At 41.7% G+C, this 16,210-nt stretch overlaps 1 protein-coding gene across 1 annotated transcript; it reads left to right on the forward strand.

Annotated features, from left to right (window-relative positions):
• Positions 1 to 700: 700 nt before the first annotated feature.
• wdr1 (WD repeat domain 1) lies at positions 701 to 14,555 on the forward strand. Its single transcript, XM_020484626.2, has 15 exons — positions 701 to 867; positions 1,615 to 1,736; positions 1,994 to 2,084; positions 2,357 to 2,504; positions 3,218 to 3,398; positions 6,552 to 6,629; positions 7,583 to 7,663; positions 10,033 to 10,266; positions 10,772 to 10,859; positions 11,271 to 11,427; positions 11,819 to 11,906; positions 12,080 to 12,190; positions 12,481 to 12,654; positions 12,860 to 13,004; positions 13,596 to 14,555. The coding sequence occupies exons 1-15, from the start codon at positions 852 to 854 to the stop codon at positions 13,700 to 13,702; spliced, it is 1,821 nt and encodes a 606-aa protein (XP_020340215.1). The 5' UTR covers positions 701 to 851; the 3' UTR covers positions 13,703 to 14,555.
• The last annotated feature ends 1,655 nt before the right edge of the window (positions 14,556 to 16,210 follow it).

Here is a 16,210-nt window from a genome sequence, read left to right on the forward strand (position 1 = left end):
TATGTGTCCGGATTAGTGTCTCTCTCCTTGAAAGCGGCAGCTCTATAGCCTCTAACTTCGTGAGGATGTTGCCTGTAATCCATGGCTTCTGGTTGGGATATGTATGTACGGTCACTGTGGGGAGGACATCGTCATGCACTTATTAATGAAGCCGGTGTCTAATGTGGTAAACTCCTCAATGTCATCAGATGAATCCTGGGACATATCCCAGTCTGTGCTAGCAAAACAGTCCTGTAGCTTAGCATCCGCTTCATCGGACCACTTCTGTATTGGTACTTCCTGTTTGAGTCTGCTTATAAATTGGAATCAGGAGAATAGAGATATGGTCAGATTTGCCAAATGGAGGGTGAGCTTTGTATGCATTTCTGTGTGTGGAGTAAAGGTGATCTAGAGTTGTTTTTGCATCTAGTTGCACAGGTGACACTTTGGGAGAAATGTGTTCAAATGGCTTTCAGTTTTCCTTCATTAACATCATCGGCCACTAATACACCTGGGAATCCCCCAACCCCACACCCAATGCTAATAGCTGCTAAACATTTTAAAATAGCTACTTTTACCTATTTGTCATCACATCCTCCATAACCTCTGGGGCAAAGTTTCAAAGTGTTTTATATTTACCTTGTTGGGTATCTTCTTAATACACTATTCAAGCAAACGTCATTTCCTCAATAGGCAAGTGATCGCAAGTCAGCGGCTGCTCTCGTCTGAGTTTACTATATATGGGCAAGGCAAGGCATACCGAGAGTGGCGTTTGCTTCCGTGTTTGTGCGATTAGCAGTCTAGACTAGCCGGTGGATCAGAGAGGTTTGGTGTTTCATTCATTCGGAGGAATTAATACAAAATCAGCGAACATGTCATATGAATTGAGTAAGTCGATTAAATTATTTAGCTTTTTGAAACAATATACAATAAAGGTGGGCCTTTAATCGCTTCCTCCGAATAAATTAAGTGCTTCACTGGAGAAGCAGCTAGCTAGCTTGCTACGTGTATATTGCACAAAACCTCGCCCAATTTGCATTTTCAATCACGTTTCTTGTCTTGAAAGCCGTCACACCGCTGCCAAGGTCCCTGTGTATAAATAGCTACGCATTCGTAATTTAGGTGATTTTTTTCCTCTTATTGGATGGAGCTTGAAAGTGAACCTACTCGGTTTTGAAATTGCCATACGAAATATGTAACTCTGACATTTTACAGAATGTGGGTCGTTGTGCGTGCTTTTAGCAAATATATTACAGTCGTGCGCATAGTTGACATTTTTACATTGATTAGCTAAAAGCAGAGGTAGATGTCGGCCTCTTTAGTTATTGTCTTTGTGTCAGACTGCTATTTACATATACATATGTGACTGACTTGCCTAGTTAAATAATTGTAAAAAAAATATACATATATGCATGTATTTCAATGACCTGGCATATTTACATAATACAAACTATAGTGTAATTCAGTTTGTATTAGTTGATTTTGAAGTACACTTTTGCTTTGTCTGTTTTTACTACCACTGTTATCATTGTGTGGGATATTTACCAACCACATAGGTCAATGCCTAGACTAACTTATGCCATGCCTATAATCAGAGCAATAATAATAACATGCTTTTTTGTGTCATTCACACAGAGCATGTATTTGCCAGCCTCCCGCAGATGGAACGAGGAGTCGCCAAAGTCCTAGGTGGCGATCCCAAAGGCAACAACTTCCTCTATACCAATGGAAAGAGCGTAATCATCAGGAACATTAATGTAATTATTTCAATCCAATCAATGTATCACCTGACACTGTTGACAGCTGATAACCTTAAACTCATAGGCCTATATCTGAGTGTGTTCATGGAGAGTAAAATATGTGATCTGGGCTGCCTGGTCAGATTTATTATAGGATATAACCTCTTCCCCAGTCTATATTGCAGCTGTGTGCATTTAAAAAGTATTCTTGGGATGGCTGGTGTGGGTGTGAGACAACCTTTACTAATGTTAGAGTTCTGCTTAATCTCTGACAGAACCCTGCCATAGCTGATATCTACACTGAGCACCCTCATCAGGTTACTGTCGCCAAGTACGCCCCCAGTGGCTTCTACATTGCTTCTGGAGGTAGCTATGGGTTATCATGTCTTATCATGCTTCAGATGCCAAGAAACAGGAAAGCTTTTCCAATTCACTTGCATCGCTTCTGTCAATGGATTTGGCGTCTTCATTGTGAATGGTGAAAAGACCAACCATAGATGTCTTGCATGTACCTAGAGTCATCTCATGCATGTTTATTCTGTGGAGATTATGTAATTTGCATAGAGCCAAATGGCCGGAGATCATTTTCATGTGAGTGAGGCCTAATCTGCAACGTTCAAATGTAATGTTTTCTACAGATGTGTCTGGTAAGATCCGTATCTGGGACACTACCCAGAAGGAACACCTGCTGAAGTATGAGTACCAGCCTTTCGGGGGGAAAATCAAGGACATCGCATGGACTGAGGACAGCAAAAGGATTGCTTGTGTGGGAGAGGGACGTGAGAAGTGAGTCTATAGGGCCTAGTGCAGGACAGGGACATGGAGCCTGCACATTTGTCTTCCAAATAAGCTCACAGGTTTTGCTAACAGTGCAGTATGTACACATTGGCGAACAATGGTTGAATGTCATTGACAATTGTATAAGCTTTAGGTCAGCAGTCATCAACACGTTACCTGGAGAGTTACAGGGTGTGCAGGCTTTTGTTCCACATCAGAATTAAAACACCTGATTTAAATTTGAGAACCTGAGTCAGGGTTGTGTTCAGTAGGCGTAAGACATTATTATTATTATTATTATTATTATTATTGGGATCTGTTTCAAAACAATGCTTATTTTTGGTTAAGGCAATAGTTTCTATTAAAATTTATAAAAATCCTTCTATGTTCTCTGAACACTTACCTCTCTTGAAACAGTTGTGGCCACCCCTGTTCTTAAAGTGAACATCCCAGTATCTGATAAATTCAGTATTCCAGTATGTTACATATCATGTGTTAGACTTTTTTTTTGGACCTCTCCTCTCCTCAGGACTGCATTTTGGGACATGAATACTTTTTTCTCCCCTAAAATGAAATTTTCTTATTGGATAATGGGAACTTCGCAATCACCCATGCGCTTGTGAATGACTTGTTTAGATTTTATTCTGGCTCTCTTGGTGAATGTTTTGTAATTTCCTGTCTCACTTTATTTAAAAAAAAAAAATGTTTGTTCTTCCTCCCAGGTTCGGGGCTGTGTTCCTGTGGGACACTGGCTCCTCTGTGGGAGAGATCTCGGGCCACTCCAAAGTCATCAACAGCGTGGATATCAAGCAGACTCGCCCCTACCGTCTGATCTCTGGAAGCGATGACAATTGTGGAGCCTTCTTTGAGGGACCACCTTTCAAGTTCAAGTTCTCAATCACAGTGAGTGTGTGAGGTTCCCGAGGAAAATATTGGAACTGGTTCTCAATGTCCATCAGTGTGTGGTTGGGAGGGACTTGTCTATAGGTCTCTAACTGTTGTCCTGACTATTGACTTTTATACCATAGGCCGGATTCACTTGGGGGAATTCCGACCTGAGTTAAGCGCATGTAAATAGACCTGAATTTCCTTTTATGCACTACTTTCCACGCATAGCTGATCATTAACTTAAGCAAGGGAATAGCATGGTATTCACCTGCTATTTGTTTGTGGAATAGATCAAATAAAGGTGTGGCAGAGACTTAACTTAATTCCACCACCTTTACACACGAGGAAACCATGAATAAGCTCTAGTGAACCGACATGTTCCAAGTGGAAGAAGCATCCCATCTACTTAATTTTTCCCCGATAGAAATACCATCACTCTCCATGCACTGTAATTTACTACTTTTTAAGAGCTAGGTAAATGATTCATCTGTTTGGATAAGGGAGTTGTAAATATAAATTACGCTTGTTTTACACTGATCAAATGTAACAATTTCAGAGATTTTACTGAGTTACAGTTCATATAAGGAAATTTGCCTGGGCCTAATCTATGGATTTCACATGACTGGGAATACATATGCATTTGTTGTTCACGGATACTTTAATTCAAATGGTGTGCCCATTTCCGTTGCATAGAGTTGATCAGGCTGTTGGTGGCCTGTGGAATGTTGTCCCACTGCAGGCAATGGAAGAACTGGGACATTTTCAGCTTCCAGGAATTGTGAACAGATCCTTGCGACATGGGGCTGAGCATGATGCTGAAACATCAGGTGATGGCGGCGGATGAATGGCACGACAATGGGCCTCAGGATCTCGTCACGGTATCACTTTGCATTAAAATGGATCAAATGCAATTGTTCGTTGTCTGTAGCTTATGCCTGCCCATACCATAACACCGCCTCCACTCTGGGACACTCTGTTCACAACGTTGACATCAGCAAACTGCTCACCCACACAACGCCATACACACTGTCTGCCATCTGACTGGTACAGTTGAAACCAGGATTAATCTGCGATGAGCACACTTCTCCAATGTGCTGAAGTTGGTTACGACGTCAAACTGCAGTCAAGACCCTGATGAGCTTCCCCGAGATTGTTTCTGGCAGTTTGTGCAGGTGAAGAAGCTGGATGTGGAGGTCCTGGGCTGGTGTGGTTACACGTGGTCTGCGGTTGTGAGTCCTGTTTGACACGTTACCAAATTTTATGTAAATGATGTTTGAGAAGGCTTATGGTAGCAAAATAAACATTCAGTTCTCTAGCAACAGCTCTGGTGGACATTCCTGCAGTCAGCATGTCAATTTGAGACATCTGTGACATTTTGTGAGAACTGCACATTTTAGAGTGGCCTTTTATTGTCCCCAGTACAAGGTGCACCTGTGTAATGATCATGCTTCTTGAAATGCCACACCTGTGGATGTACATTTCCTAAGTCTGTATTGGCCCCTTGGTGTTTGTCCTATGGCCGGGTTACCCCTGTTGTGAATACTTGAATACATTTGTTGGCCATGGAAGGCATCAAGTCTACTTTGGTTTCTTGTGAAAGAGAGGAGATATACTTTGGTAACTTTGTTTGTCGTGCTAATCTTCTGCTGGAGTTAGTCTGGTCAAATGTTTTTATTTCTGATGTATAAAGGGTTCCAGAACAAATGAAAAGCCTTCTCCATTTGTCGTGTACATATAGAGATGTGGTCAAGGGGAAGTACTCTGGTCTTGGGCCTGTGTGTTTATTTTCTTAGCTACTTTTTTGAGTGGTTCTCAGTTTGTTCCACTCTTTGCTTTCACAGCATGTTTAAAAAATTTTTTTTGTCCATTCACATGTTACATAGTCCACAACCCCCCCCTTTAAAATCTGTATGTTTGTGAATGGCATTTCTACATTTTCAAAAAGGGAAGTACAGTCTACTACCAACTTATTCAGTAAAAACATTTTTGTGCAGTATGCCTACCAAACACTACCGGTCTTGGCGCAGTCATTGTTTAGCCATTTAAAAAAATATATTTTTTGCATTTTCCCCAACTGCCCTTTAGCAAGAAAGCTGTCTGTTTGGACTTGGCTTTGCAACAGGCTACCACCAATCACTGTTTGTTTGTCTTGGACCACGTCCATATACATTCGGTGCTTACACATCCCAATTTGAGTGCCATAGGGTAGCTTGGCAACAAATCTGGGGAGAGGGGAGATGACCCTAATAAAATAAATGCTTTTGTTTATTTTGGGAAGAGCTTAGTGTCATGCTTGGAGTATGCTTCAGAAATCATGGCAAGCCTTGCAATGAGCTGAACATTAAAACAAACACACTCACTGTTCATATGTCTGTTTACCCCACCATGCTGTAATTATTCTTTAAGCAATGTCCGCACATCACTTCTGCTGTAGATGGTAATGCTGAACACTGTACCATTTCCTCTGTTAGTTAGGACTCTAGGGGATACCCCTTTTCAGTGATCTAAAAATAGGCCTTGGATGTGGTTTCAATAGTCAAATTGGACAAGATAATGTGTTGTCAGAATGTTGCGTCTGTCTGTGTAAATGTTTCTCAAACCTGATTCGTCTAACCAGCAGGCACTCCTAGATGGAGGCATCTTAAGAGCATTCATTGCGTTTTAGATAAAGTGCTTTGGCAATTCCCGATTGCTGAAAACATTTGTATTTGGAAATGTTCATGCCATTCTGAGCTCCGTGTAGTTCCATGACAAGATGCATGAGACTTGTGTGATCTAGCAGATGGTGTCGTTGCAGGTTGAAAAGAGAGCCTTATGAAATGAAACAGATTTCTTTGTATTTCCCCTAAGGGTCTCCAGAAGTAGGTTGTCCCTTCTGTGTGTGCATATTCTCTTTTAAAAGGGGGTGGCTGTTCCTGAAAGCTGGTTCCAATGAGTAAGCTGCTTGAAATAACTAATATTTTCAAGAAATAGACTTAAACTTGACATGGTATAATTGACTTGGCGACAACAACCAACATACAAATGTAGCCCTCTTAAATCAACCAGAAAATACAGAGTTATATTTGACTTTTTATAAAAGTTAGCTGGCTTAATTTATAATCCTGCTTTTTGGAATGGCCTGAAGTGTCTAACAATCTCTCCTTCTCCCGCTCTACCCCATCCTAGGACCACAGCAGGTTTGTCAACTGCGTGCGTTTCTCTCCAGACGGGAACCGGTTTTGTACGGCTGGCGCCGACGGTCAGGTGAGTACGTGAGCTGCTCCAGGGTCAGGTACCCAGCATCACTAAGGTTGTCTCAAAACCCACAACTGATGCTAGAGCATTGACAGCCTGTCTTAATTGTTAGAGAAACAGTTTTTGTTATGCCTAATATAGAACCGAATAACGTATTGTCATTGGAGTATTTTGTAAATAAGAATAGATTTTTCGGAACACTTCTACATTCATATGGATGCTACCAAGATTCTGGACGATAATGATGACTGGGGATGTTAGTGGCACCAAGATCTTACCCCCCCATTATTGGTGATGGTAAAAGATAAGCATGTTTTGTTGTAGCCTCTAAATTTCTCACTCATCATTATTCATGATTTTAATTAGGATAATGATTAAGCCATGTTAATAAACATATCTACTCACTTAGAAATCAAATGACTCCAGTCACCATTCGGATACTATTTGGCAAAACAAACCGTAAATGCAGCAGAGTTTAGAGTCAAAAGCTCGATGCTGTCATTGCGTGCAAGGAATATGGGACCAAATACTGAACTATTGATTACTTTATACACGAAGTGAATTTGTCCAAAATACTTAGGACTTCTTCAAATGGGGGAGGGGGGGGTGGTCTCATTTCTAAATGCTACAACCGATGTATGGAAACATCAAATAAAAGGTGACCTTCTGTACTCTCGCCTCATGAGTCATTTGATCTCCATTCCAAAGTTCTGGAGTATAGATCCCCATAAAATGTAGCTTCACTGTCCAAATACATATGATGTTGAGTGTAGTTCTAGTTTGTTGGAGGGGAGTAAGAGTACAGTAGGAAACAGCTGTGAATTAGCACATTTTGTCAGATACATTTCAGTGAAGCCACAATTGCTGACTGTAGGCAGTAGCAATCACGTGTTTCTTCCTGCTGGTGAATGGAAGCAATTTTACCGTACGTTGCTGGTTCTTACTCGTTACTGTTTTCCTAGATCTTCCTGTACGACGGAAAGACTGGTGAGAAGATTTGCGCTCTGGGCGGAGCCAAGGCCCACGAGGGAGGAGTCTATGCCGTAAGTACCTCGCAGGCTTCCGTATCGTTTTTATTTTCCATGTCAACGTTCAACTCTGACTTGTGGTTTGAAACGTGTCGTCATTGGATTTTTACTTTAGCCTGCTGAGAATGGAAACTTGTATTTTCCCCCCCCCCCCCTCAGCATAGCTTGTCAGGCTCCAATGATGAGGGGGGTGAACACCCAGTCCAGATTAAAGTGGCCATGTCGTCTTCCAGAGGGGCTTGAATGTAAACAAGCTAAATGGATGCTTTCCTTTTCAAATTAGAAGTGCAATCTATTCCTGTGAAAATACCTACTTAATTTCATTTCCCACTAAAATTATTTAATCTTGTATACCCCAACAATGCTTGTTTTTTGTGTTTTTTTTTCTCATGAATGTTTGACCCTTGGTGTGTGTGTGTATGTATGTATGTATGTATGTATGTATATAGCATGTGTGTATATATCTATATATATATATATATCACATCAAGATGAAATGTGATGCGCTTTATAGCTGGAACAAAATGTAAATACAACAAAGCAGCTTTACCTAGCTCAGTGGAGACTGTGGGAACCTCGAGAGTTAACCAATCCTGTGAATGGGTTATGCAACTCGGGTGTGTCTGTACTTCAACATCAATGTTAGATAAGACGAAGTTCATGAAGTAGGGCCTTGTGAGCAGAAGGGGCCTAATGTAGAGATCTACGTGTCTAGCGAAGTCCAGCCAACCTTTTTGTTGCAGGATGACACGATAAGTGTCTCAACTGTCACCGGTAACAAAACAAAGGGCACTATGGTTGTAGCTGCTGTGCTTTGATAAATATCACATAATCAAGAACAGATGAGGTTGACTGAATAATCTGCTTCCAACTTTAAATAACCAGATAATTAAAATGTAACGTCTTATTCAAATGCCTAAGTATGTATATGCGGGAACACGTTAATTTGGAGAACCATCTGAGTGAACATGTAGTTCATCTGAAACCTTACGAGAGTTTAAAAACATGTCTTTCATTTTGCCTGTATTAAGCACAACTTTTAAATCCGCAAGGGATTCCTTCATAGCTATAAAATCTGATCAGTTTTAACAGAGCCAGATCTACGGTCAGGTCAATGGCCGTACCATTTAACAGATTGACCAATGGTTTTTATATAAATAGTGACGCTCAACCCCTTTTTGTACTTGCATTCAGATTTAACTACATCAATCATGAATGAAAAGGCAGGCGTCCGAACTCGGGCCTATCGAGGACAACTCATCCAATAAAATAACATGATCAACAGTATCAAGCTTTTGACAGGTCCACAAACAAAGCAGCGTATTTAGTTTGTCTAAAGCATTGACAAGCTCATTAACTACAGTTGGTTGCTGAAATGGTGCTACGCCCAGGCCTAAACCCTGATTTGGATTATATTCAAAATACATTTGTCAGATTTTAAATAGCAAAGTTGTAAATTTACCAAGGATTCAAGAATCTTAGACAAGGAAGCCTTGAAATGGGGCAACAATGAAGATCACTACTCTCCCCGCCCTTATGGAGTGGCACAAGAGTATTTCCATACTTTTTTTGAGTATTTCCTGTTCACAATGTTAAATAAAGAATGTGTGTTATTAAGCCAACAATGATGGGCACTGCACACTTAAACAGACCAGGATCACATTTGTCGGCCCCTGTGGGTTTCTCATCTATTGCTAGCAAAGTATCTAGGACTTATTTTTCTGTAAATAGTCAAACGCTTACTTTAAATAGTCCCCTATCAGCATCCAGACCAATATTCACAATGATGGGCTTAAGTTCTTTCAAAGAGAGCCCTCTGAAATAAAATGGTGGTTTTTAATGCGTCAATGATGGCTTTTTTTTTTCTGTAATGAGGCCAGCGTCTGAATTAATTTTTGGCGGAGGAAGTAGAACCCTTTAGGGATTTGACAGTTTTCCAAATTTGCATTTCTTTTTTTTTACATTTAGCCAGGTTCCCATTACAATCCGAAAGAGCGGTTCCATAATAATCAGGTTTAGCCTTTCTGAGTTGTCTTGCACAATGATTCCTCAGTTGCTTAAAAGCTTGCCAGCCTAAGCCTGTGTTCCTGACCTTCGACCCAAGCATCATCTCTTGGTAGATAAGATCAGTAATTATGTTTATTTATCACTGGCACAGTCTCTTAACATGAAAATTCTATACCTATTTGTGGATTAATTTACTTCTACTCCATGCCTCCTTTTGTATTTGATCAAGTTTTTGAGCAAGGAAAATTGTCATGCTTATACCACAAGAGAAACTGTAGCTGAACAGGTTTCTGCTGAAAGCACTGTGATAACCGACAGTGATTTGACGCTTTCAATCTGTGACCCTGTTTCCACTCCTTCCCTCTGTTCTCCTCCAGGTGAGCTGGAGCCCCGACAGCTCCCAGCTCATCTCTGCCTCGGGCGACAAGACTGTGAAGCTTTGGGACGTAGGCACCAGCACGGCCCTCACCACCTTCAACATGGGCGCCGACGTCATGGACCAGCAGCTGGGCTGCCTGTGGCAGAAAGACCACCTGCTCAGCGTCTCCCTGTCTGGCTACATCAACTACCTGGACAAGAGCAACCCCGACCGGCCACTCCGCACCATCAAGGTCAGCCCAACGCTTTCTCTAACACTACACAATTTTCAGAATGTTATATGTTCATAGTGTGAAAGCAGCTTAAAGGAGTTGGGGATCCAGAGTCGGTGCTGGAGGGGTTGTTAAGATTAGGGCTTTCTTTTGAACTCTTCAGACACAACTGGCAGGCTTTATCTCTTGATTTTGGACAGACCGTCCAGAAACGGTTCCTAGCGGGTTTATTTACATGATAAGCACTCTACGAACATCGTCTGTATCCTGATCACAAAATCGTCCTTTAAAAAAACTGATTCTCATGCCACTTGTTGCTCACCACATGCACGTAGCTCAGTGACAGGACAGGAAATGGCATACAAGTGGTTCTCGGCAGCCAAAATTCAATAGTTAATTTGACAGGTCCGTTGAAAAGTGTCACAACTGATGGTTTTGAGTCAAACTGAATGAATGTTCTTCTCCACTAATCATTTGATGACTTGGTGCTAAACAATACGTCTCTCTTTTATCATGTGCCTTACAGGGTCACAGCAAATCCATTCAGTCCTTGACGGTTCACAAAAACGGGGGGCGTTCTTACATCTACTCGGGCAGCCATGACGGGCACATCAATATCCTTTCACTGGGAGGAGGGCATGCTGTGTCAACACTGAGGCCTATTAACGATGAGCGGCGCTTTCCGCTGAGTCCATTTCCCCTGAGTGAATGGGAATTTATATAAAGGGGTCTGGTTGGCATTTGGAACATGAGGCTAATAAATACCCTCAAGTTCTAATAGTCAATGCCTTTGTGTATGCAGAATCCAACAGCATGATTGGCACTTATGAAGACTCGCATAAAATCTAATAGCCATTTCTGCATATGTCCCATAGCTGCAGCTGATGTCATCGTCTCGGGTAGATTAGCAGGAGGCCCACACCGCTGTTATGGTTTTATGGTCCCTTGTGTTTAAGTTAAGCCCATGAGACCTGCTCCACTGCCCTCTCCTGGTCTGTCAGATGATCCTTAACTGTGGCCTCCACATTACTGGGACGCGGAGACCGGGGAGAACAACGACTTCTCAGGGAAGGGCCACAGCAACCTGGTCACCAAGATGGCTGTGGACGATGCTGACCAGCTGGTGACCTGCAGCATGGACGACACGGTTCGCTTCACCAGCGTGACCAAGAAAGAGTACAGGTGGGTCCAGACGTGATCGGCTTTAAGGTGGAACACCAGAAGTGCACTTAGCATAGTGTGATTTTGGATCTTATCCTGATATGAGAGGGGGATACATTTCAACAGCTTCCTATGGAATATTTTTATGTTGTTATCTGTAGTTAGGGTATCTTTCATGTTTACTTATTCTCATTGGGCAAGCGCCAGTAGTTTTGATGTCCATACATTATGTTCATTTATAAACCCGGAGCAACACCTATTTGACACATCCTTTGATACACATTTTATTAAGAGGGGAAAGTACATGTTAATAGGGATCTATTGACATCAGACAGATTTTTCACCCAGAGGACTTAAAGGTCCATGTTTTAATGGGAAAAAGGATTCAATGGTACTTTGTTGTTTTTGGCAGTGCTTCCAACCTGGTAAAGATGGACGTCCAACCTAAACATGTGTCAGTAGCTGCAGGGGGGCTCGCTTTGGCTGTGTGCATCGGACAGGTAACCCAAGTCAACTCCTGATGTGGGCCCACTCATTTCATGCAGGCATCATAGTTGGAGGGTATTGTAGTCTGGGTCGGGGGGTCCAAATACATTTTTAATTGACTCAGAATGGGGCTGTGGTTTGTCTGTGCTAGATAATGTTAATTTTGACTGTGTGTGATGGTCCTCAGGTGGTGTTTTTGAAAGACAAGAAGAAGGTGTTCACGCTGGACAGTCTGGACTACGAGCCGGAAGCAGGAGCAATCCACCCAGGGGGCAGCACTGCGGCAGTGGGCGGGGCAGTAAGTCTCCCTATAGCAACTTCATTTGAACTGGAACTATTATATTGTGGTGTTGGCTCAGAAAAAATGGAATTTCAAGATCTATTGGACGATGTCTTGTCATATTTTGTCAAGCAGTATGTTATGTTTACACTTGCATCAGGGGCACAATTAATCATTGCTATGAAACACTTCAGAATGTACTTAAAACTGCACGCTAAAGTTCTTTCGGTCTGGGTCAGATCAAACTATATATTTCTCCCCTTGTCATTGGCATTTCTCATTGCCACCTCTCGCTCTCCTCCTGGCAGGATGGAAAGGTCCGCTTGTATTCTGTCCAAGGCAGCACTCTGAAGGACGAGGGGAAGAGTGTGGAGGCCAAGGGGCCAGTCACAGACATGGCCTACTCCAAAGATGGCGCCTACCTGGCCGTCACTGACGAGAAGAAGGTCGTCACAGTCTTCACAGTGGCAGACAATTACTCGGTACGCAGCTTCTCATATCCCTCTAAAGCAAAATTTGCAAAAATAAGCCTCATTAACGCGTTCCTCCGTATTCGCTGTCCTGAATGCTAAAGCCCAATGAACAGCGAATGCCATTTGGGTTTATGAATTTCAATCAGTTGTGTGGAGTAGACTTTATTTTCCATGGTGGATTCTGCATCCATTTCTGTTTATCCCCCTTCAACAGGTCAAAAATGATTTTTATGGACACCATGCAAAAGTGGTCACCCTGGCTTGGTCTCCCGACAATGAGCACTTTGCCAGTGGTGGGATGGACATGATGGTCTATGTTTGGACAGTGAATGATGCAGACAAGAGACTGAAGATCCCAGGTGAGGGCCAAAATAGTATTCAGTGAGCAGAGGTATACACACAAAGTATTGATTTAGCCCCCGGTTGGGCTGCCCCTGTGTAACCGTATCCAGATATTTCAAACCAACACTATGGAAACTGAAGGTTTGAATGGATACTGTCACCACCACCTCCTTTCTGTAACAAACATTTAGAGCAGGTAGCTAAATATACCTTTTTGTGCAGGTACTTAGCTTTTTGTCTGGACAACAAAAGCAAAAAAATACACTTCAGTGCCTCTGACAAATGACAAAGCATCTTAGATTTTTGTTACCATTGCTGATGAATCTTGCAGAATTTCTCAAATGTCCCCAAAATGAATTCTATTCCCTACCAGTGGATGGCAGTCAGCATTATTTCTTCCTGTCTTCTGCAGGAAGACATTCAAAATGCTCACACTTTTCAGTGGAAAAGAAAACACGACTTTTTTTTAGCAGTAACACATACTGTATAAGCACTCCCAATTCTAAAATGTTAGTTTTATGACATCTCTTGATAACTAGTCATTTTCCCCGTTATGTTGTTTTTGTTGTCTGTCACTGTGAAATGACTGTTCTCCCATCCCTTTCCAGATGCCCACAGGTTGCACCATGTCAGTGGCCTGGCCTGGATAGATGAGCACACTCTAGTGACCACCTCCCATGACGCCAGCGTCAAGCAGTGGACTCTTAAATTCTGATCCTCACAACGCTGGATCATTAGGGACGATTGTAGACCGCTCTTTCCCTTTTACTTTCTGTATCTAATTGATGGTCTCTTGTCAGCAATCCCTGAAATAGTCAGTGTGTCATTGTAGGGAAAAGCTCATATTTAAAACAAAGTCCCACCGCTGTTTTAGTCTTTGAAGCTTTTACATGATTCACTAATCCACGAACAAAGAAAAGGACCCAAATAAGCAGCACTTGATCTCTTGAGCTTTTCTGATCAAGAGAACCAATTTTAAGATCAACATTCCAGAGGCAACAGCCTTATCTCAGTTAAAACTGAAATGCCTGTCTGTGGTTGGAGGGTCATTTCATCTCAACTCAGGGAATTAAATGAAATTCAATTCATGAATTGAATAAAGTCCTTATTGAAAATAATGGAGGTATATTTTGGTTACAATCCTGAATGGTGTTGAGAATGAATGGCCCTCCGACTGTGCTTGCCTGTTAGTTTATGTTACCATTTGTATGGGGGTGGGTATTTAGTTCAAATTTTTCTTTGACTCCATAATTTGTAGTTCACAATAATGTGAATAATAATTTGTAATTCACAATAATGTGAATAATAATTTGTAATTCACGATTTCTAGTTGGAACAAATGTGGTTGGTATAGCAATAATAGGAACTTTAAACAAAAAAGAAATGAATCATGTATTCAAAGAAGCTCCTGTACTGTTGCCGTGTGTTTGATTTGCCTCACGACGCTCCCATGTCTCACTTATTTTTATTTTTTGGATGCTTCCACCTTTTTTCTAAGGGTGGATATGATTCATAATATTAATGACAAAAATAAATTTGTATGCATTTCTAGCAACTCATGTCCATTTCGTGCTACTCATGTCCATTTCGTGCTACTCATGCTTAATGCGAACTGTGCTTGTTAACATCTCATTACCAGGAGGGTAATGGGTACCAGTTACTGGGCTAATCAAGGGGTGACGAAGCTGAACATTTGCTTTATGATGATTGGAGAATACATGTGCGTAGGGCTACAGGACTTCCAAAATCAAACTCTTCTAGTGGTCAGTGTAACTTTTCAGGAATAGTGGAATAACAAATCTCAGGTGCTAGACGTTCGACTTCAACTCACACACTTTGCTGGTAGTTCCTTAAGATATAAAGCAACTATTCAAAAATTATTATTCTAATTGCATGGGACCTTCTTAATGTTTTTTTTTTGGGGGGGGGGGCACCTCTACTATAAATATTTTAGACTTTGCTTATGCACCAGATCGTGCAATTAAATAATTTTTGTTACTAATTGAACTACAGTGACAAACTTTCTGTTAACCCAATTAACTCCCCATCTGATTTGTGTTGTCTTTAATCGTGTGAAGAATGAAATATGTACCTATCAATGTAACCTTTTGGGAACTGCACAACAATGCATTCAACTGAAATGTGTCTCACATTTAACTGAATCAGAGAGTTGCGAGGGGCTGCCTTAATCGGCATCTGGGGAGCAGTTGTTTGGGGTTAACTGCCTTGCTCAAGGGCGGAACAGCAGATTTCTCCACCTTGCCGGCTCGGGATTTGAATGGTGACCTTTCGGTTACTGGGTCAACGCTCTTAACCACTAGGCTACCTGTTGCCCGGGTCACAGGGTAAATGTATGTATGCCTTGCTAAAAAATTGTTGCTCATTCATTCATTCATTACTTGTTTACTCTCTTGATGCCTCCATGCTGATCTTGTCAGAGCTAAGTGCTGAATATGTCTTCTGGTGGGGCGGCAAAGCCTAATGATAGACGCACCAAATTTGGCACATACAGTACCAGTAAAATGTTTGTACACCTAACCATTCAAGGCTTTTTATTTTTCCTATTTTCTACATTGTAGAATAATAATGAAGACTGACAAACTATGGAGTTGCGTACTAACCAAGTGTTAAACAAATCAAAATATATTTTAGATTCTTCAAAGTAGCCATCTTTTGTCTTGACCTCCAAGAGTGTGCAAAGCTTTCTCTCAACCAGCTTCACCTGGAATGCTTTTCCAACAGTCTTGAAGGAGTTCCCACATGCTGAGCACTTGTTGGGTACTTTTCCTTCACTTTGTGGTCCAACTCATCCCAAACCATCTCAATTGGGTTGAGGTTGGGTGATTATGGAGGCCAGGTCATCTGATGCAACACCATCACTCTCCTTGGTCAAATAGCCCTTACACAGCCTGGAGGTGTGTTGGATCATTGTCCGATTGAAAAACAAATGATAGTCTCACTAAGCCAATACCAGATGGGATGGGGTATCACTGCAGAATGCTGTAGTAACCATGCTGGTCAAGTGTGTCTTGAATTCTAAATAAACCACTGACAGTGTCACCAGCAAAGCACCATCACACCTCCTGTATGCTTCACGGTGGGAACCACACATACGGAGATCATCTGTTAACCTACTCTGCGTCTCTCAAAGATGCAGCAGTTGGAAACAAGTCTCTCAAATTTGGACACGGACTAAAGGACAGATTTCCACCGGTCTAATGTC

Source organism: Oncorhynchus kisutch, linkage group LG1 (assembly GCF_002021735.2).
Source record: "Oncorhynchus kisutch isolate 150728-3 linkage group LG1, Okis_V2, whole genome shotgun sequence".
NCBI classification, from domain to species: Eukaryota; Metazoa; Chordata; class Actinopteri; order Salmoniformes; family Salmonidae; genus Oncorhynchus; species Oncorhynchus kisutch.